At 35.3% G+C, this 21,636-nt stretch overlaps 1 protein-coding gene across 1 annotated transcript; it reads left to right on the top strand.

The window, feature by feature from the left end:
- Nucleotides 1–1,551: 1,551 nt before the first annotated feature.
- Nucleotides 1,552–15,526, top strand: LOC127651951 (ephrin-B2a-like). The gene is made up of 5 exons (XM_052138012.1): nt 1,552–2,102; nt 6,024–6,313; nt 11,666–11,758; nt 12,179–12,292; nt 13,931–15,526. Exons 1-5 carry the CDS (start codon nt 1,990–1,992, stop codon nt 14,326–14,328), a joined length of 1,008 nt encoding a protein of 335 aa, XP_051993972.1. The 5' UTR covers nt 1,552–1,989; the 3' UTR covers nt 14,329–15,526.
- Nucleotides 15,527–21,636: the final 6,110 nt, after the last annotated feature.

Below are 21,636 nucleotides of genomic sequence, written 5' to 3'. Positions count from 1 at the left end.
ATGACTGACTGACGACTTTCTAGAGAAAGCTGTTTTTTTTTTTTGTTGCCATTTTTGACCTTATATTGACCTGAAGACATGCCAATCTATTGCATACTGTGGCAACTCAAAAACAAACACAAAGACAATGTTAAGCTTAATTTAACAAACTAAATAGCTTTCAGCTGTGTTTGATATAATGGCAAGTACTTTTCTAGTAGCCTGTCAAATAAACATTTTATATTGATTACTCAAGCATAAGGTGTTGGAGTGATTGCTGCTGGAAATGGGGCCTGTCTAGATTTGATAAAAAATTACTATTTTCAAATAGTGATTGTGCTGTTTTTTTACATGTCCTGACTATAGCTACTTTGTCATCAGTTGAATGCCACTTTGGTGAATTCAAATATCAATTTCCTTCCTTAACAGGAAAATCTGTACACTATTCCAAACTGATGGCCACCAGTGTGTGTGTGTGTGTGTGTGTAGTATCTGAAAACGTATTAAGACGCAAAGTAACCTCTCTATATAGGCATGTCTGAAACTAAATCAAAAGCTGTTTTTAGAATCTAAAGACATGGGACCAACATTAGAGGCTACTAAATGGGTTAACATTTATATGATAACAGAATGTCACCATTACCTATATGCTTTCAATCCGTAACCTAATTAATAGTTTGTTTGACACCTCTGTGTTTTCGACGCACGTCAAAGCACAAATACACAATTGATTCACGCCAGAGCCACGCATGCACGAACGCAGACCACACGATTAAAGCGCAAATCCGATCACACTTTACTGCGCCCGACATCCAATTATCTCTTACCTGTTAGTTTTCCCCTTTGATAATAGTCCAAACACGCGACCGAGAATAAACAAAAGTTGCCGAGCAAATGTTTCAGTTGTTCGTTTTCGAAATGTTTATTTGAGGCATCTAATCTCGAGGTTTTTTTCTTTAAAGGAAGTCTAAACATCAAACAGAAGACGAAAAATGCATCATGATCGTGTGAATAATACAGATTTGGGAATTATTATATAGGCCTATATTTTTTTTAGGTTAACGTGATTAAAGCGGATTAAACTCGTTGGGAATAATGTTAGTAGACAAATTTCATGCACGTTTGGATTAAAACAAAAGACTAGTTCTTTAATCGCAAGAATAGTTTCTTACTCAAATAAATTCAGAAATTCAAATGTGACAGTTTCCCAAATACAAGTATTACACTGTTAGCCTAAATTATTTATTTAATTAATGTATTTAGCCTATTTTGTCCGTCTGCGCTGCTTTTCATTTTATTTTTTTAAACGTCATATCAAGTTACAAATAAGTTAACATTTTAAAAACACCTTCGTCCTATTTTATTCATTGCGCGGTGTTTAGCTTATTTCAGCGCAAGAACGCGTTCGGTCCGAACCGCCCCTTAAAGTCCACTTCGAATCAACAAATTGTCACTCATTCAGCGTCATCCAATCGAGAGTAATGTGGGCGGAGTCTACAGGCAACACTGGGTTGTCCAAAGAAGTCTCCGAGCACGTCTTGAGGGCACTCCAAGACTGGCAGAGTTGAATGCAAAGACGAAAAACAGGCGAGCCACTCGTACTGCCTTTAAATGAGATACCTCAGTAACATCTGAGTTTCGGAAATCTATGCTGCCACTCCAAGAAACATCCACTTTAACAATTTTTTCTTCTTCGATATGTATGGCAATGTCCATAGATTTTGCAAAGGATACATTGAGACATGTTAAAATCCATTAATGATTACAATTTAAGGATTTTCGCCCGCTGTCCACCGATTTTGTATGAATTGTCCGCTGTTGTGTCAGTCGTGTAGGAGCTGTTTAGCACGTCTTAAATAATTGTTCCTTAAATCCTTTTCTAAAAGGAACTGATGAGAGCGCTCAACACACTGGACTCTCGTTTAAGTGACAGATTTGTGCCCGTGGATCTCTCACTTGTAGACCGATTCAGGCACTCCCGTTATAATAACAGATTTTAACTGGAGAGCAATGGATTCGACTATGTGGAGTTATATTGTTGGACTTTTCGTTGTTGCCTGTCGACTAAAACTGGCCCGGTCTACAATTCTAGAATCAATATACTGGAATACTTCGAATACTAAGTAAGTGGATCTAATGTGATTGTAATTTGTTTTCTTTATTGATTTGATCACTTTTTCATAGTCATGCAAATCAATTCTTAATCCATGCCTCTTTGGTTGAAGACCACCCACCTTTCATGAGTGCTCAGATTTTAGTTACAATGACGCTTTATTGGCAGTAACATTGAGATGTGGTAAAGCAAGTGCCATTTGCAGAATTAGGCTTAAATGAGTCCTCTTATTTTGAGATAACATTAATCTTATTTAAATGCAGGTCAGGTGGGTTACCAGTGGATTTTGGAAATAAATAGAATTCCAAATTATAACATAAAAAGCTAAAAGTTGATTTAAAGCTTTATGAACTTCCAGTCCACTATAGTAATCATCCATATAGGCCTATGTATTTGCTTAATTTAAGTTATCTGAGTGTGACCTTTTAAAAATGGCAGGTAAATACAATGGTTTGCTTAAATTATATGGTGAGGTTGTTAGATGTCTTCAATAACATTTCTATTTGCTGGGGAATGGCAGTTAAGGCTGCAAACTTGTGGAGATCTTACATCTTGGTCAATAGTGAAAGAGTCCTGAGCCACAATGTAAATTTAGGAACTGATTATAAGCTGAGAAATGTTAAATTGAAGAGTGGAATACATCTTCTCACTGACTGGCATAGAGAGAGCTGATGCCTGAGCTATTTTGAGCGTGAAGTGTGACTAGGTGAATGGGTGTCCAAGGTCTTTCGACAATTATGCTTCTGTTCTTCAGCACACCATTCTGCGTCAATCGTTTCAGTACACTACAGGCTAAAAGAAAGGTAAAGGCACTTAACTAGTACAAGTGCTACTTTCAGAGATAGAAACACCCAGCATGGTGTTTTTTCAGCTGCCAAAGCATTCCCTCTTCCTGCCTTGAGGTGATCTGGTGATCACCATTAAGGTGCCGGAGAGCTTGCCATATGGTCTGTTTACCCAAAACCATGTTCAGATGTTGTTGATTGGATTACAGTTAGCAGTTTACCTGGAATCAAAAATCAAAGCTATCTCACAAATGTGCACAGATTTCACATTTTGTAAAATAAAGATATTCCTTATACTAGGAACTAGTCGCTCAAGTGAAACGGATTGCCTTGGTAGCATCTTCATTGTGTTGGGCCTGTATTGAAATAGATGCAGGATAACGTTCTTTTAAGATGTTAAGCTGTAGTGTAGTGGAGCTTTGGTGTAGGTTGTAATCGGTTTTCATGAGTTCCAGTAGCTCAGTGGGTAATCTTTGTCACAGAGCTTTGGAGACAAAAGGTGCTCCTGGATGAAGGCACAATTCAACCCCCGTCCTGGTTTGTTCTGTGAAAGAACCACACAGAAGTTGGTATCACAGGGGGTGGAGGAGGGACCCTAAGGCTTCCTGCTTTCTTGGGACCCCCTGTAGAACTTCGAGGGTCTCTTTCTTTCCAGGTTTTAATGACTTTATGAGGATGCAAGCTAGTTTTAGAAAGTGACCCTTTTGTTGAGGCTTAAGGTGTATATGGGAGTGAGAATGAGTTTAAGAATAAGACTTGAAGGAAAACCATGCCTTTTTCATGGAACGTTTATAATAAAATTAGGGATGCACCGATATATATCGGTCACTGATATTTATTGGCCTATTATTGACCAAATTGAAACCATCAGCATATTGGTCATAAACATATGCCTATGAAAAGACAATGGTTTAATAATTACATCAATTAATTACGTAAATGTATTGAGTTGGAAGTTTAGAATATTTGTCTGTGTGTGAAATAAAGAAATACCTACCAAAATAAATGAAAATTGAAAGAGCAAAGCATGTAGATTATGCATGATATGAATTTATTGTGCTATCATAATATTAAAAATGTTTTATGGTTTGGAATTGCAAAAACAGAAGTGCAAAAATGTTTTAGTAGTGCAAAATAATCTTTTCCCCAGATGCAATCATAGTTTTATGTATTTCATTACATAATTTGTATGTTATATTTATCTTTCTTTGTGGTTCTCTTAAAATTTTGGCCTGTCATGTTTAAAAGATCCAGTCCATGTTGAATGACAGTCATATTGTTAAAACAATAAAATAGTTTTTGGACCTCTTTGTAAATGTTTAAAGCATAATTTCTAAGCAAAACTGTGATCTGATGAAAAATATGTTGAGTAAGTGGCAAAATGTCAGTATCAGTCTACAGTTGTTTTTATTATTATTTTTTTTTAATTATTATTAAAATTGTTATCTTGATTAGCCAGAAAGGTTCATATTGGTGCATCCTTAATATAAATGTATAAATTAATTGCATACAATCCTTGTTTAAAATGGAAGTTGCAGTTTCAGTGTATTTTTTATAACTGAAATCAGCTTAATCTGAGAATCTTCAAACAATGTAATCGTCTTTATCTGAACTATTCTATAACAAGTTAATTTTGTAAAAACGGTTATGCAATTAACATCTATAAAGTGTTTATTACAAGGGTAGAGACAGGACACCCAGCAACCAGTCAGAAATGAGTGACTTTTGATTGTACAAATATTATAAGTATGCAAGGGGATGCCAAGGTCCCACTACCCTCAACACTTTAGATATATTTGTATTCTGCTTCAAGACAGAACTCTGAACATTAGCCAAAGGAAACTGCTTGTCTCATTCCATTTCAGTTGATTGCTTGTTTTACAGCTTTGGGATAGGAGATGGCTTCCTTGTTTAACAAAAGTTTTCTGGGTATTGTTTTAAATTGCTTCTACAATAGATTGTGCCAAAAGACCGTTACATTGACTTTAACGCTTAAATAACATTAATAAATCCATATATTCCAACTGTTCAGTTATAAACGATGACACTTTGGTTAACTGATTTACCCAGATAAACTATCAGATACACTCAAGCTGATAATATTGAAAAAAAAAATGCAATAATAGGTTAGTTCAATTGACAGCATTTGTGGCATAATGTTGATAACTACAAAAACGGTTTCAAATCTTCCCTCGTAAAGCACTTACAATGGAAGTGAAATGGACCAATCCATAAACATTAAAAATACACACTGTTTCACAAGTAAAGCCCCAAGATGTAAACTTTATACATATTAACATGATTTCAGTGTGACAACACTAGGAATTTTTCAGCACTATGTTGTTTGCCAGATTGCAGGGTTTACCGACATTACATCATCATAACAACAAAGTTGCAATATTTCATAGAACTTTACACAGATAAGTTGAGTAAGCGATTTTATCACACTAAAATCATGTTAACACGTATAATGTTAATGTCATATGGCTATACTTTTGAAACAGTGGGTATTGTAATGTTTATGGATTGGCCCTATTCACTTCCATTACAACTGCTTTAACTGCTTTATTTTTTTTTTTTATTAAAAGGACGAGTTGAAATAATTTTTGGTGGCTAACCCTTTGCCACAAATACTGTCATTTGAGATTAACTTGTATTAAACCCAGAACATTCCTTAAATACTTTGAATATAAATTTAATTCCAATAACAATGGCATCCGGAAGACATCCAAACATGATAAATTCTACATCTGCCCTAAAGTTATAATACCCAATTTGAAGAACTGTTTTAAGTAATTGTTTTTCATCTTTGTAACTCCATGAGCAGTATTTTAAAGGGATAGTTCACCCAAAAATTTTAATTCTGTTATCATTGTACATACGTATCCTCAAGTTGTTCTAAACCCAAGATGAGATGTTAAGCAGAATGACAGACTCAGTGACCATTCAGCTTTATTGCATCTTTTTCCATTCAACAAAAGTGAATGGTTAACACTAGGCTAACATTCTGCTGACATCTTCCTATGTGAACAACATGAAGGTGAGTAAATGATGATAGAATTCTCATTTCTGGGTGAGCCATCCCTTTATGTCTTATTTTCATTTTTGAGTGAACTATTCCTTTAACATCATCTTGTTTCCTTCAGGTTTGTTCCAGGAAAGGGTTTGGTACTATACCCCCAGATTGGGGACAAAATGGACATTGTGTGCCCACGAATCAAGGCAGGCTCCACTGAACAGACAAACATTGAATACTTCCGGGTCTATCTTGTTACCAAAGAGCAACTGGAGACCTGTCATGTTGCTAAGGGCGACATGGCTCTGCTCAACTGTGGCAAGCCGGACCAGGATGTGAAATTTACCTTTAAGTTTCAAGAGTTCAGTCCCAACCTGTGGGGCCTGGAGTTCCTCAAAGGAAAGGACTATCACATCATCTGTAAGTTTCTTGCCATGCTTTCTCCAAGATTTAACCTCAGGTGCTGATTCACAATCATTTTTCAACACTGTTAACAGCTCTAATGATGAGTAGAACAAGCCAAAATGCAGAACCAATCCCACTCCTGGGAATTTGTGACTCCAGCATTGTCTTCCAAGATTTCTTTTCCCCATTTTTTTGTCTGTGCAGGGGTCTGATTAATGTGGTCCTCCTAATACAGTTAACAAATCAAGTTTGTAGTTCTATGTAAATGTGTTCAATCCCACGGTAAGAGTTTTTACCACACAAGATGTCTTTAGCGGTGCAATGTATTTATGTTCATTAATCATTATATTGTTTAGCTTGCACACTTGAATTCATTTATAATATGTTACGATTTTTTCATACACCCATGTTAAAAGGGGTATTTCACCCATAAATGAAAATTCTATCATCATTTACTCACAGTTTTGTTCATTCAAACCTTCTAACTAACATATTTTATGTTCCATGGAGGAAAGAAAGCCATTTGAAACAATGAGTGTAAGTAAATGATGAAATAATTTTCATTTTGGGGTGAATGATCCCTTTAAGGTCTGGCTATATGTACTCTTCTCCTTCAGAGGCATGAAAGTCTGAGATGTTCTCCGGAAAGAATGTCGTGTTGATGGCCGCATTGATGGATGTTATTAGTATCATTTGACTACTTTGAAAGGGACTATCTTTCAGTTTAGTGTGTGTTGATCTCTGCCCCTTTTCAGTTGGCACGTTCCTTAATGGCCGTTTATGTGATGTAACGATTTACACGCTCCAAATCCCTCAATCCTTTGCCATTATGAGACAGATCGATTTGATGTGATTTTTTAAGGCAGCTTGGCCTGCAGCCTGAGGGACAGGGATATCTGATCTAAATGATTCTAAAGAGACTTACCTCTGTCTCTCTGTCTTGTGAGTATGTGAGTGTCAGAAAGTGTGTGCGTAACTGTGATATGTGTGACAGTGTGAAAATGCACAAAATAAGAGTGAGTGAACAAACCTTTTTAACCATCTTATAGGTGTAATAGAAAGTCTTGGCATACATTTGTTCTTCCATTTGCTTATGAACAAGATAAAAATGAGCTACCGTTAGTTTAAGGAATGAATGAATGAAACAGTGTAGTAAAGTACAAAAAATAATAAAAGATAAGATATTATTAATTGCATTGATTTATCAAGAGCAAAGTTGCAACAGAGAAAGAATATATGACTAATTAGATCAGCCCAAAAAAAAACAAATCATGTATACCACTAACCAATAAATACTTGCTCGATCAGTGCATGATATCGCCATGATCTGCATGTTAAAACAAATCATTTTCATTTGATGTAGACTCAAAATATAATATAAAGTCACAAGTGTGTGAATTAAACTAGCAATTGCAAGAAATAAACTCGCAATTGCATCCTTACTTTCTTGCAATTCCGAATTTATATCTCATAATTGCGAGTTTACAGTATATCTCGTAGTTTACATATCATAATTAAGATTTTATCTCAGAATTATGAGATAAAATCTCGCAATAACAAGAAATAAGGATGCAATTGTGACTTTAAATATAATAACTGAGTCTAGGCCTATATCTCACAATTGCAAAAATGTATTTAGTTTATTAACTCACAATCAAAAGATATAAAGTCACAATTGTGAAAAATCAACTCACAATTGCGAGATATAAAGTCACGACTGCGTGATATAAATTTGCAATTGCAAGAAATAAGGATGCAATTATGAGTTTATGTCAAAATTGAATTTATAGTTTAGAAATAGTCACAATTGTGTCACAATAAAAGTCAGAATGAACTTTTTTGTTTGTTTGTCTGAGACAGGATCCAGCTTCTATAAAAATCTGATCACTACACTCATCACTGATCACTAAAAAATTTAATTAATAATACAAAGGTTCAAAATACAACCAAAAAGGGTTTTGCAGTCTGATGCCAGAGGATAATCACAAATAACTTCTTATTCTATAGTTGTTAATGCTGCACTACGTAACTTTGTGCTCTCTAGCGGCATCTATGGTTGATACTGAAAATTGCAAGCAATTTGCGAAAGAACACTTTACGTCAGTCGTGTTTCGGCACTAGACTTTAGACTTTATGTAACAGCGTAGTTTGTTTTTCCAGCTGGAACATGTTACAGATGGTACTTATTTTCTGTGTTTACGGACATGATGTAATGACACAATGATAAATGATGTAAGCCAGCGATTTTGCACCAAATCTGACACGACAGCTCAAAATATTTTTTACAATTTATTTTAGGCTTACCAAAGTGAATTGCGGTAAGGACATTGTTGTGAACACTGATTGTTTATGCACTCAATCAATAATGGCAGTTTGTTCATATTTAACCAAAAAAATCTAACTGGTGCTTTAAAGAACCCAGAAACCAAAATGCTGGTCTGGTGAACCTATAATGAATCATCCTTAACAAGCAGTTGTATTGCACTGAAATTATGTTAACATGTATAATGTTTACATCCTGTGGCTGTACTTTTTAAAAGAGGTGTATTTTAGCATTTAAGGAATGGCTCCATTCACTTCCATTACAAGTGCCTTACTGTAAAATTTTAATTTGACTAATATATATATATATATATATATATATATAAAAAGGAGGGGAAAAGTTGAAATACTTTTTTGTGGTAATCAACATAATGGGACAAATGCTGTTAATTGAGCTTAGCTTGAGTTGAACCTGGAATATTCCTTAAGGTTTTGCAAAGAACCATTGAAGAACCTTCATTTTTAAGAGTGTATAGAATAATTATATATTATATACACATTGTATACAATATAATAGTCTCTTAAAATATAGTCTGCTGAAATGAAAATTGCTAAAAATAACCTACCAAAATTAACAGCTGCCTGCATGCTACCATTGCGTTTTCCACCTCCACATTTGTGACTTGGTCGCTGGCTTCCTGACTGGCTGAGCTGCACTGGCCTGAGGCTCCGAGTGTGCTTGTTGTGGTTAGGAAATGAGCGGGCTTCATTCAAGCCGAAGAGTCATGTCACATCTAGAGAGGCCGCTCTGCACAAATGTGGGAACAGTTGTAGGGAAGTAGGACATCACCATCTTTCACTCTCTCTGTTTCTTCCTGCTTCGATTTTTCACTCTCTCTCACTCTCCCACCCCCACTCTCTTAGCCTTTCACTTGCTGGTCACTCAGTTCTTTCTGTGCCCTAAGCAGTTTGGAGGGGAAGTTCATTTCTTCACGCAGGATTGGTCTTAATCCTCACAGTGAAAGAGAGATTACCGCCAATGGAATTCTTTAGCTCTGCTATCAGAGAACATAGCATGGGTGCACAGGCACAATGGCCTTTAATTTGTTGACCAAGTCACTCCACCAGCCGCAGATTGGCAAAGAAAATCCTTGATATTCAGTGATAATGATGTGAAAAGACTTTAGTATTATGCTTAGTTGCTGTAAAGTTAAAATCTGTATGATTACACCTGGGGATATCACGCACAGTATGTAGTATTTCTAAATTAGCGTGCATGTGTGTGTGTGTGTGTGTGTGTGTGCGTCCTGTTTTTCTTAGTGATTTACTAGCGCATAACACCACAAACACAAGCTTTTAAGAAGCTTTGATGTGCTGCAAAACTGAGATTTTCTCTCTGTGTGAGCAAGCTGAACCTGCACACACTTGCGCACACATAGATGAGCACAAATTATTTATAATGACTGCTGAACACGTGATTCAAATACCTGCAAGAAACACTTTAGAGGTTTTAAAGCACCTGTGATTACACATGTGGAAAGTTGACCTGGTTATAAACTAGCTCACTTAGTGCTATTACTAGGTTTACACCTTATATAGCCAAATACATCCACAAGACAGTGAGATCATTTGGACCAAGAGAGTGAAGAATCATTTGATGTCATGATAAATAATGTTAGATGGGCAGTGTGTTTTTAACATCATAAATGTAAGCTATAAAATGTGAGATTTTTGTATGCGTGGATCTCACAAAAACATGTTCAGGTCACATTTCATCTCAAAAAAGTATGAAATGTTATTTTGAATTATGAAAAAATAAGAATAAAATTAGCCATTACTATTGGATGTGTTGTGACATTATTTTTATGATATTTGAACATTTTATATAGGCTTTGTTTTCTTAACACAAAATATAATTATTCTATTAAGATGATAATACAAAAATTGCTATATATATAAACATTTTATAAATACATAAATTCTTATATATCTTCGGGTCTATCGGGCTGTCAATCGATAAAAAAATTTATCGAATGAATTACACGGTGTCCTTATTCATTAATTACATTTAATCGCATATACAAGTATTTGCTGAGAAAACACCTCATATAACAATAACTCAATATATAATGCTGAAATAATTATACATAGTTATCTTTAAATATTTAAAAATATATATATATATATATATATATATATATATATATATATATATATATATATATATATATATATATAAAATAAAAAAATATTCAGATAATTGAAATGCGTTACATTCTTGTAGCAAAAGAGTTAATCATTGATAAGACAATACAAAAAACGGCTTTAGAATACAATGTATTGTTTAATACCATATTATTGATCATAAGTCAGTCATTGGCATACAGTTAACAGAAATCCATTTCACAAGTGAATTTGTCAATCAGTTTGAAATTTATTATGAGGGCTTGTTTAAGGACCCATCAATTTACACCTGCGTCAGACATGCTTGAGTAGCGTCTTGGTTGCGTTGCATCATAAACATAAAATGTTTAGGTCACTGTTTCAAGTTAAATATAGTTTAATACTCAATCTTTAAACACATCTTGAGATCCCTTAGTTCGCATTTGTGCTCCTTCAGGTGTTTTGAACGCAAGAATGCAAAGCATGTTTGTGTTGATCTGCCTACTAAAGGTTTGTTTTCTTCACTGTATAAACTGCGCGTTGCTCATACAGCTGAAATTTCAATTACTGCCCTCTGGAGTAAACAGGTGGTACTATAAGCTTGCATTTCTCAGGAATCTCCTTTATTACGGTCCAGGGGCATTGGGATTAATTGCATACATTTTTTTAACACGTTATTTTTTGTAAAATTAATCACACTGAATTAACGCGTTAAATCGACAGCCCTAATATATATATATATATAAATATAATTGATTTTTGTTGTATGTTATTTAATACAAGTGATACATAAATATGATATATATATATATATGTATAATAATTTGTGTATTTATTACATACATGTTGTGTGCTTCACAGTTTACATGAGATTCACCCAGATGCTGCAATTATGTATTTATTTATTTGTGAGCAACATAACAATATCTTTCTTTCTTTCAGCCACATCAAACAGTACACTTGAAGGTTTGGACAACCACGATGGCGGTGTTTGTAAGACAAAATCCATGAAGCTGATCCTGAGAGTTGGACAGAGTGAGTACCACCCACAATCTCTTTCTCCGTACCCACACTTGCATCACTGTAACGATGAAGATCACTCCAGCCATAACAGTCTTTCAAGTCACCGATCTAGCAGAGGGTGTCCATGCTAGTGTACCTCAGCGTGTAATTGAAATGTCATGTGAGCTTGTTTCCTATGGCTATGCCAGCTGTCCATTCCTTGGGCTTGCGGGAAGATGCTCACAGCTTTAAGCCAATTCATTGAATTCTCTCTCAAAACCTGGGGCATAATACCTAGAAGTCAAAAAGATGTAAGGGTGGTCTAATATTATGTTCAAAACAATTATTTACAGTTTGCTGAACATTTTGTTCTTCCTTTCTTAAGTTACTATTTATTTAATTTTAGTGTCCCTCTTGTTGTCAGCTGTAAGGCTTTTCTTCTTTTTTTTTTAGGTCCAACAGATTCTTTCTCAGCGAAAAAACAACCAACAAGTAATCCTCCAAAATACCTTGACAAGGAGGACCAAAGCACCTTCAACAAAGAAAATGATGTTGTCAGTAAAGTTGGTATGTAGTAATGTGTATGGGGTAAATCAAATGAAAGCATGTCAATATCACATTTCACCCCAAAATCAAAATAAAGAAAGGAATTTGAGTACGTATGCAAGAGTACGGTATGTGTCTGGGCTTCTGGGGGAAGAATTCAAGGTTTTATTTAAATAATATTAAAATGCTAAAAGTCTTAATTATCCTAACAGGCTTCATTTTCTTGAAGCTAAAATGAATTTATGTCTTTAATGCTTGTTGGAGGGACAAGACGAGATATGGTGGATCTAGATGCAGATTCTTTTAATAATAAACAAAATGAAGATATACATATATATATATATATATACTAGGAAGGTTATTAACTCAAAAATTAAAGCAACAAAACATTACAGGGTAACAAGGACAAGAAATCACTGGAACAACGGAAATAGAGGGTGTGTATGTATATGTATATATATATATATATATATATATATATATATATATATATATATATATATAGTATACACACACACACACACACACACACGACGATTATGAAAAGAAATTGGAAACAGGTTTGTGTAGTTAGAAGTCAAGGGAGGTGCTTCTGGGAAATGTAGTTTGTTGAGAGAGAGTGACAGACAGAGACTGGGTGACACTTTCGATTATTTGTTTCTTTACCTAGACATTTATAAAGTGTATGCTTTTGTAAAAAAAAAGCATTTATCTCAAATCACAACTTCAGGTTTGTAGTGTTCACCAGTGTTGGATGTAATCTGATTACACAGTAATTAGTAATCAATTTATTTTGAAAAAATTGTGTCACATATTATAATCGGATTACAGTTACTGACTTTCACATTTAAAAAAAATAAAAAAATAAAAATTTATATATATATATATATATATATATATATATATTTAGAATACTTTTGAAACAGGAATTATGTGTATATGTACATCTACTTATTTATCTGTAACAGCTGAAGGCATGCATTCCCTAACAAGTCATTGTCAGGGAACAATGCATGGACGTAAAGTCATTATTTTGAAAGAAAAGTGTAATATGATCAGATAATCAGTCAAGTTATTAATCTAATTAAAACTTTTGACTAGAAATTAACAATTTGTACTTACTTTTTTCGATGAACTATTCAGTAAAGTTAGTAATCTGATTACAATTTTAGACAAGGTATTAATAATATTTTAGAAAATTTGTATTATGTTTTTTAGTAACTTACCCAGTACTGGTTTGTACACACCAAAAGCGCTGATTGTACTAAACATGTTGTTATCTTAAAATGTTCCCTTATTTTTCCTCTCAAATTTTGGCTCAATTTGGAGGGTTTCTGACCACATTCAAACTGTGTCAGGATCGATAGCAGAAATGAATGAATTACAAAGAGCAATGTAAAAACAAGCTTTTCAGTAAATTATTCACATTTCAGTTTTTGAGATTGACACTATTGTATTAAAAAAAAAACATGAAAATCTTTTGTGGTTAGTTAAGTGTGATCCAGTACCCTTGAACCCCTCAGTGAACTATTCTCCCCTTGTTGTCTGATAAACATAATTTATAAAGCAGGACTCTACTTCAAGTATCATTCTCTTTGGAACAAAATAAAGAATACAATAGAGGTCATCACAAACTCATACCCCTCTCTTGTTCTCCAGACTCTATACAGAATGGCGAGGCCAGCGGGAAGAGTGGAGAGTCTGTAGGATCCGCTGGCTCTGAAGTGGCCCTATTTGCTGGTGTTGCATCTGGTGCTGTCATCTTCATCCTCATCATCATTGCACTGGTAGCACTTCTACATCGCTGCCATCAAAAACACTCTGCACAATGCTCTGCCCAGTTGCCATTAAACACGCTGCCCAAGCGTGGAAGTGACACCAGTGGTGGCAGCAACAATAACGGCTCTGAGCCCAGTGACATTATCTTTCCATTGCGGACATCAGGTAGCATGTTCTGCCCTCACTATGAGAAAGTTAGTGGTGACTACGGACACCCGGTCTACATTGTCCAGGAAATGCCACCACAGAATCCTGCAAACATTTACTACAAAGTTTGACAGCAAGCAACAAGGACACTACAGCAGCTAAGTTTCAAATGATGGACATCTGTATTTTGATGCCGTTGAGATTGATCTATTATGGTTGGTTTAGCCCGATTAGTTGGATGCAACCTGGGGTTGTAGTCTAGTTCAGAAGAATCACTTCAGGATTCTAGTGCACATTGGAATTTGTTGATCTGTTGATACCTTAACAAGGATACGAGTAAGCGGAATGACTTCCAAAGCAGAGAACAATCTCACAAATGAACAAGTCAGCAGAGTACTGCAAAAACATACTGAAGAAACCTCAGATAAAGGGAAAAACCCCATATATATACAGTGTTCATGTGAAGAGAGCTACGCATCTCGAAGTAATCTACCAGCCATCATATCTCGAAGAAGGCCTTCATCTGTCCGATTATGTTTCGAACATAGAAGTCCATTTTAACTTATTGTTTTTGCTTATTTTCACATTTCTCAACTCACAGATCTTAGGTGAAAATGGACTCAATGAGTTTTAGTCAATCCACTGACAGTCTGGCTTATAAAGACTGTCTGCATCCCAGAGCTGGCCTGATGGAGGCATATGACAATATATTGACTTTTATAGCCCTTATGCAGTTTAAACCAAGTGTCAGTGTGCAAGAATGTGCCGGTGTGGTCCTCAAAACGCATGTGGTTCTTTCTTGTTTGCTTATGACTTTTTAAAACATTTATGCAAAGCACAAACAAACAAGACTGGAAATCAACATGCAGAAAGCCCCTTTGTTGACCTGTTAATGTAAATACAATACCCAGGCATTTAAATTATGCTTTAAGTTATGTTTTATATAAATTTGAACACCTGCTTGCCCATTTCCCTACAATATGTTTGATCAGGACTGTTTAAACATGATAAAAATGCAAGGAAACTACTTCACCAAATCTGGAGCCATATGTTGCTGTTACACATGGATATATTGATGATGAACGTGTTCATTTTTTTTTTTTTTCTAATCTTGCAGTTATTAGATTTGTTTGTTGATTCTAGCCAATAGTGTGTTTAGGAAAATTCACATTCCAGAAGACTGACCATGTTGAATTAATTGATTCACCATAGTCGCTTGTGCTGCTCTCTTAAGATATTTGTTTTGTATGAATGAATGTATGGATGGATGGATGGATAGATGGATGAAAAGTACAAAAACTTTGTTTTCTGTTGATTAAATAAACTAAGTGGCCTCTTTGTCAAAACGTATGTCTATGTTGACTCAATTTACAATGTATCAAATAGTGTCACTGTCACGTTATCCAAGAATCATTCGCAAACAGGATTTTGGCATAGTGAATCAAACTCTCATTCAACAAAAATCTTTTAATAAGATCACTAAAGAAAATGGGAAGGAGTCAGAATAACTTTCAGAAACTTCCATTTCAGGATGTGTTCAAAATGTTTTTTTAATAAAACATAATACACACTAAATTATTTATCAGCAAACTTTGGAGCACTGAAAATGTCTGAAGTGTTTAATTTCAACCTGGTCTCATAACTATAACATAACTATTTTTACGTGGCTCACTGTACATATCGCAGCAGTTTCCTGGTGAAATGAACACTAGAGGTGCTACAACAACAATGGCTTTTATTAAAGTACAACAGAAGATTATCAGTTTATATACACGTATTTTTCATCCTGTTCCTCACACAGGGCTACCTTATGACATCTAAACAATTTTACTATAGAACATGACATGTAAGGTGATACACTTTAACGTTTGCATTAAATACTCTACTTTTACAAGCTTATTTGAATATGATCAAACTGCACAGTAGCTCAACTGTTAGAGCTTTGCACTTATGACACAAAGAGCCGAGGTATGAGTCCCGGAAGGCATGAGAGTCGACAAATGAGCCGAAAGTCATAGAAGAAATTGAGTTTTTCATCTCACATTTACTTTTTATACTTTCGGTTAGGTTTAGGGTTAAGGTTTAGGGTAGGGAGGTATTTTTTGTTGATTTTAAATATCAATCATGAAATATGATTTTACAGAGAATTAACCTTAAAAAAAAAATTCACAGGAACATTTAACTCGCTTTTAGCGCCCCGTAGTGGACATTGCACCATGAAACAGACGCAGTACTTGTAACAAACTACGTTTTATCACTTTGCTAAATTTCACTACAGTCATGGAATTTTATCAGGCTTGTAATTGTGGTTTACAAAAAGGTTTCCCAAACACTCTCTCTGTCGTCCATTGGTCGGAAGAAAATTATAGTTTTCACGCCATTGGTTGAGCCAATGTTACAACATCACTCTCGTCCGTACGCTTGAACATACAGAGCAATGTTTTGACAGTGTTTACACTTTTCGGGGAAGTCAACCTGGTTCACTTTTCGTTTCCTTTTAGATGGAATAGAAGAAATGTTTTTAACATTGAAAGTGTTATTTTACATACACTTATACTTTTGACATCATGTTACCACATGAAGAGCATATTTTAGGCTACCTGAAAAAACATTTGATCTGTGAACAATTATTAAGGATGAAACAAAATTGTCTGCTCTGTGGGTTCTTCCCAGTCAGTGACACAGGAAGCACATACCACTTGGCTATGTTTCCAATGACGCATTGGGTCATGTAGACACTCAGACTTCTCCCACGGTGAGGAGTAAAATGAGACCCAAAAAGACTCACTCACACCTCATGACCTCAAACACACTTTACTGTCTCACGCAAGCCTAACAACACACACATGCCCCCACACTGTGTATACTCTTTTTCTTACAGACTCCGATAAGGAACTCTAACCTTCCATAGCAAACTATCTGTATCAGTTACTCTCCCCTCTTACGTTTCAAACAATATTCCACCCTGAATAATAAGCAGGGGTAGAGGAGAACAGGAAACTGTGTGTTTTTGTTATGGAGAGACTGAACAATGGGGTTATAAATCTACGAGTCATGCCAGCTGCCTGTCACAGACAGCCAAAAGAAACACTTCTGTCAATAAAGATATGACTGACATTTTATAAAAGCTGCATCCTGGAATTTATGCATTTCTGTCATTTTTTGTGGGAACATACAATGTATACAATAAAGCTTTGAAATAATTGATTTCCAAACTTTGATGCTCAGGTATATGATTATGTTTTGATAATGAGGTCTGAAATCTGGTCAAAAATTCATTGTTTGAGTCTTTGATAATGTTTGTGGTAGAGATCCTGATTTATATGCCTAGATTATAATTATTAATGGATTCTTTTTCGTACTGGTCGACAACCATGCATGTTTGGTGGATTAAGCGTGAGCAACAGTTTGTTTATGGATGTAAAATGAGCATACATGTTTTCCATATGGTAACTGATGGTCTTTGTTTCTGCTGCAGCCATAAGACTGCATTATTTCAACTTCATTTTTTGTTATTGTGTTCAATAGCAGAATTCCTGGTGATGAACTACATTACCCATGAACTTAAAGGGAAATATCCACCAATCAGAGAATTACAGAAAACAAATCGAAGGCAAAAGAGCTCTGCAGCGACTGCCCACTTCCATGACGCAAAATTACTTATATATTTGTATATATCTGAATATTTTGGTAAATACTTTAAATATATAGATACTATATTAATAATCAACCACTTTAAATAAATTACATTTTTCCATTGTTTTTTATTTAATGATGTACATTTGCTTCATGTGATTGTAGTTCAATCCCTCATTAAATACATTATGTTCACAGTATTGAACCTTTGTATTTTTTGGTCATTTTTCAAATAATTTTTGTTTTTGTTTTTGTCAAATCGAAGTTTGTAATTGTGCTGATTCACCTCAGAGATTAATTGGTTTTGTTCATGGCTGACAATTATTTAAAAATGATTTTATTAAATCGCTAAAAAATTTAAATAAAAAATGAATGGAAAAAATACTTCCAGAAACAAGATGACGATGAAGCATGAAAAAGTGGGTTTCTCTTTATAGAAATGATTTTAGTATGTATTATGTTAAAAAAGTGCTCAGTTAATATTAGCAGTGTTTGTGTTTTATTTGCCATTATTAAATCTTAAAATATGTAATTTCTGCACTACTAATGACACAAACAAAAAATAAAAAATGAATTATTGTTTTCAAACTGGTTTCAAAAACACTCTGCGAACAGGTAGCCCCACCCAATCTCACACGATTGGTTGAGCCAAGTTGCTATGACGGGCTAGATACTCAAACCAACAGAGCAATGTTTTGATAGCGCCACAGAGCCACAGTGTTTACACTTTTCATTGGAAACTACCTACATATGGCCTCCTTAGTGTGCTCTTTGCATATTAAGTTAGGATAGGAACGCATTTTAATAATAAATTATACACACTCCAGCTTGGAGTCCTGGGTAGCTCAGCGAGTAAAGATGCTGACTACCACCCCTGGAGTCACAAATTGTAGTCTAAAGAACGCAAGAGGAAATTGAAACTAGCAGTTTGAGAAAGTCCATTATTCTGGATACATTTTTCTTACCTAGAAGCCATATGCTCCTTCACCAAAGTATGTAACACTTGTAAAGAGTTTTTGTTCCACACTCTTAACCAAAGAACTTATTACAATGACATTGAAATGCTTCACTCGGAACACACAATGCTTCGTTAAATCAAGGAGAACCCTTAAAGTCACTTATCTGGAAGAGAGAATACATCTGCACTAGAAATGACAAAGATCCCCCCACCCCACGTTGTTCCACCCCAACCCACCCTGCTGTTTCATCATATTTACTGCTGGTTAAAATGCAGGAGCAATTACTCAGAGACCACAATGGCTTACGCTATATTAGAAATCTTTTGTAGAAGTGGGTGATTGTGTGCCTTTTGTGTAATGTCTGTGGCTTACAACTCACAGGAAATGGAAAACGTTTTGTGAAAATCAAGATATCATCATGTGGCAGGCACATTTCCTCCCCACCAAACCCTGTAGGCTGTGAAATAAGGGACCAGTGAGGAAAAATGGGGGTGGTGGTGGGGGAAGGGAGACACATCTGTCATCCAAGGTGGGGAAAAGAAAAGAGAGGAAGAGGCTGAGGTATGTTTTTACTCTGAGGGAGAGACATATCATCTTCGACCTGTCACCAAGGGTCTATTTGCATACACTACTGTTCACAGGTTTGAATTCCTAACACTGCATGATGTCACTTAACCTGTGCTAGTTTAACCCTAAACGAAAATTCTGTCATTATTTACATGCCCTTACTTTGTTCCAAACTCATATGCTGTTCATATGCAGTTAGTAGTGTGGGATCATATTTGGCATCAGTGAGTTTTGATTATGAGACAGATGTCCGACCTGCGGCATATGCCATATTTGATTTGAGAGCTATGGCTGAAGGGAAGATTTTCAGGGAACAATGCCTTAACTTTTGCTCCAACTTATGACTTAAGAAGACTTTGAATGTAGCATACAAGACCACATTCATAATTTCTTTATTTTCTCATGAAAATTACATTACTGGCAACATTTTTGCAAAAATAATATTACACCTATCGTGGCAGTTTAGAGGTGAATTGTCCACTGTGTGGTGCTATAAGCGAGTTAAATTACCTTCTAAACAGATGGGGGTTTTAAGGTTAACGCTCGATGAAGTTTTAAACCAACAAATCCTACCTCATTTCCCTAAACCTTACACCTAAACTTAACCAATAGAGTCATATAAAGCAAATGTGCAGTGAAAAACGCAATTGCTTAAGAAACCACGTCTTTTTGTGGTGTGGTGCTTCTAGACACTTTTGATTTACATGTCGAATCACATGCTTTTTGGGAGTCGTACTCTGATCCTTTGAATCACATGTGCAATACTTTATCAGTTGAGTTACTGCACAATTTGATTGCACTCAAATCTGGGCCAGATTATCCAGATGAAAACTTGTTGGGTGCAAAAATGTATTTCAGTATTCATCTTGAATTATAAGGTCTGGCCATAAATTCCTTCATAAGATCTGGCTGAAAAACTAACAATACTTATACTCTTAACTAACAAATAATATTTGATAAAATTTACTATGAAAAAAATTATAACATAATATAATATATATAATATAGTTTTAACTGCTATAGTCTGCTAAAGCCCTCTCACATTATCAACCCACAAAATAATGGTCATAAAGAAATGTCATGTTTACTTAAGAATGCATTTAAATGTAATTTTCTTTTTGGAAAAGAAAAAAGAAAAAAAAGGAGAAAATATTGATTCTTCCATTTTCTCTGCAAAGAAAAAATGTGTCCTGTAAATATTGTGAATTTGTACACAATAGCTGGTGCAGGAGCCAGATTTTGTGCAGATAATCATTGGCAAAAGAAGAACAAACTGGGTTGGTGCTGTTTGTGATTGAGAGGGCTGACTCACAATCAGGGGCGGAGTGGGAATAAAAGTGGCCCTGGAATTTCTGGCCCAGAGTGGTCCACCAAACCGGGTCCGCAACACACCACACCATAACACACCGGCTCAATGATATCATTTTCTGGCTCAATTTCAAATGTTTGTGTTAAAAAAAAAACAGTTTGACTAGCAGTCAAAACTGTTGACTGCTAGTCATGCCAACTGGCCCCACCAGTGCAATGTTTGTCATAACTTAAAAAAAGAGAAAGCACTACAGCTCCCTGCGGTATGAATAAATTATGCAAATGACTATGTACTGCTCATATCTTTACTTTTTGCAGATTTTATATAGGCTGCTGTTATTTTATTTGTTTTAACTTGCTTGTTTTAAATTTGATTATTCAGAGCTCATCTTATACTTAATAAGTTGTCTTTGGTTGTCACCATTATTGTTATTGATCTGTCCAAAATGTATGTGCACACGTGGTATTGAGTAAACACATTCACATGGAAATGTGTTAATAATATCAGAATAAAAGACATTTAATTTTCACAAAATAAAAGCCATTTTTATAGCCGAGTTCATTGAATATACACTCTATAATGGGGTCCGAGCTGGCATGTTGGAGCCCAGGACGGCCGCCTATATCGCCTGTAGGATGGGCTGATGCTTGCATAGCAAAAACTATCCAGCGACCCACCCAGTACATATGTGCTGACAACATTGCTGTTACAACTGCAGTGATCATTTTTCCCTCTGTAGATTGGACCGTACTCCACACAACTGACGAATTTACATAAATACATTTGATCGAAAAAGACATGATCAAATGCTCACCTAAATGCTGCGATCCATATTTAGCAAAGCAGTGTAGCTAAACTATCGCCAGAAAAGCTTAAACGCATGCTACGATCTGGACAACTGATGGCAGCTTAATGCTGTTGCATGCGCATTGTTAAACTCAAGTTGATTGTTGAGGCTCGCCCCTACG

This window comes from Xyrauchen texanus, chromosome 11 (assembly GCF_025860055.1).
Source record: "Xyrauchen texanus isolate HMW12.3.18 chromosome 11, RBS_HiC_50CHRs, whole genome shotgun sequence".
Classification (NCBI taxonomy): Eukaryota; Metazoa; Chordata; class Actinopteri; order Cypriniformes; family Catostomidae; genus Xyrauchen; species Xyrauchen texanus.
The sequence above is the reverse complement of the archived record's forward strand: the minus strand, read 5'-3'. Positions and strand labels throughout refer to the sequence as shown.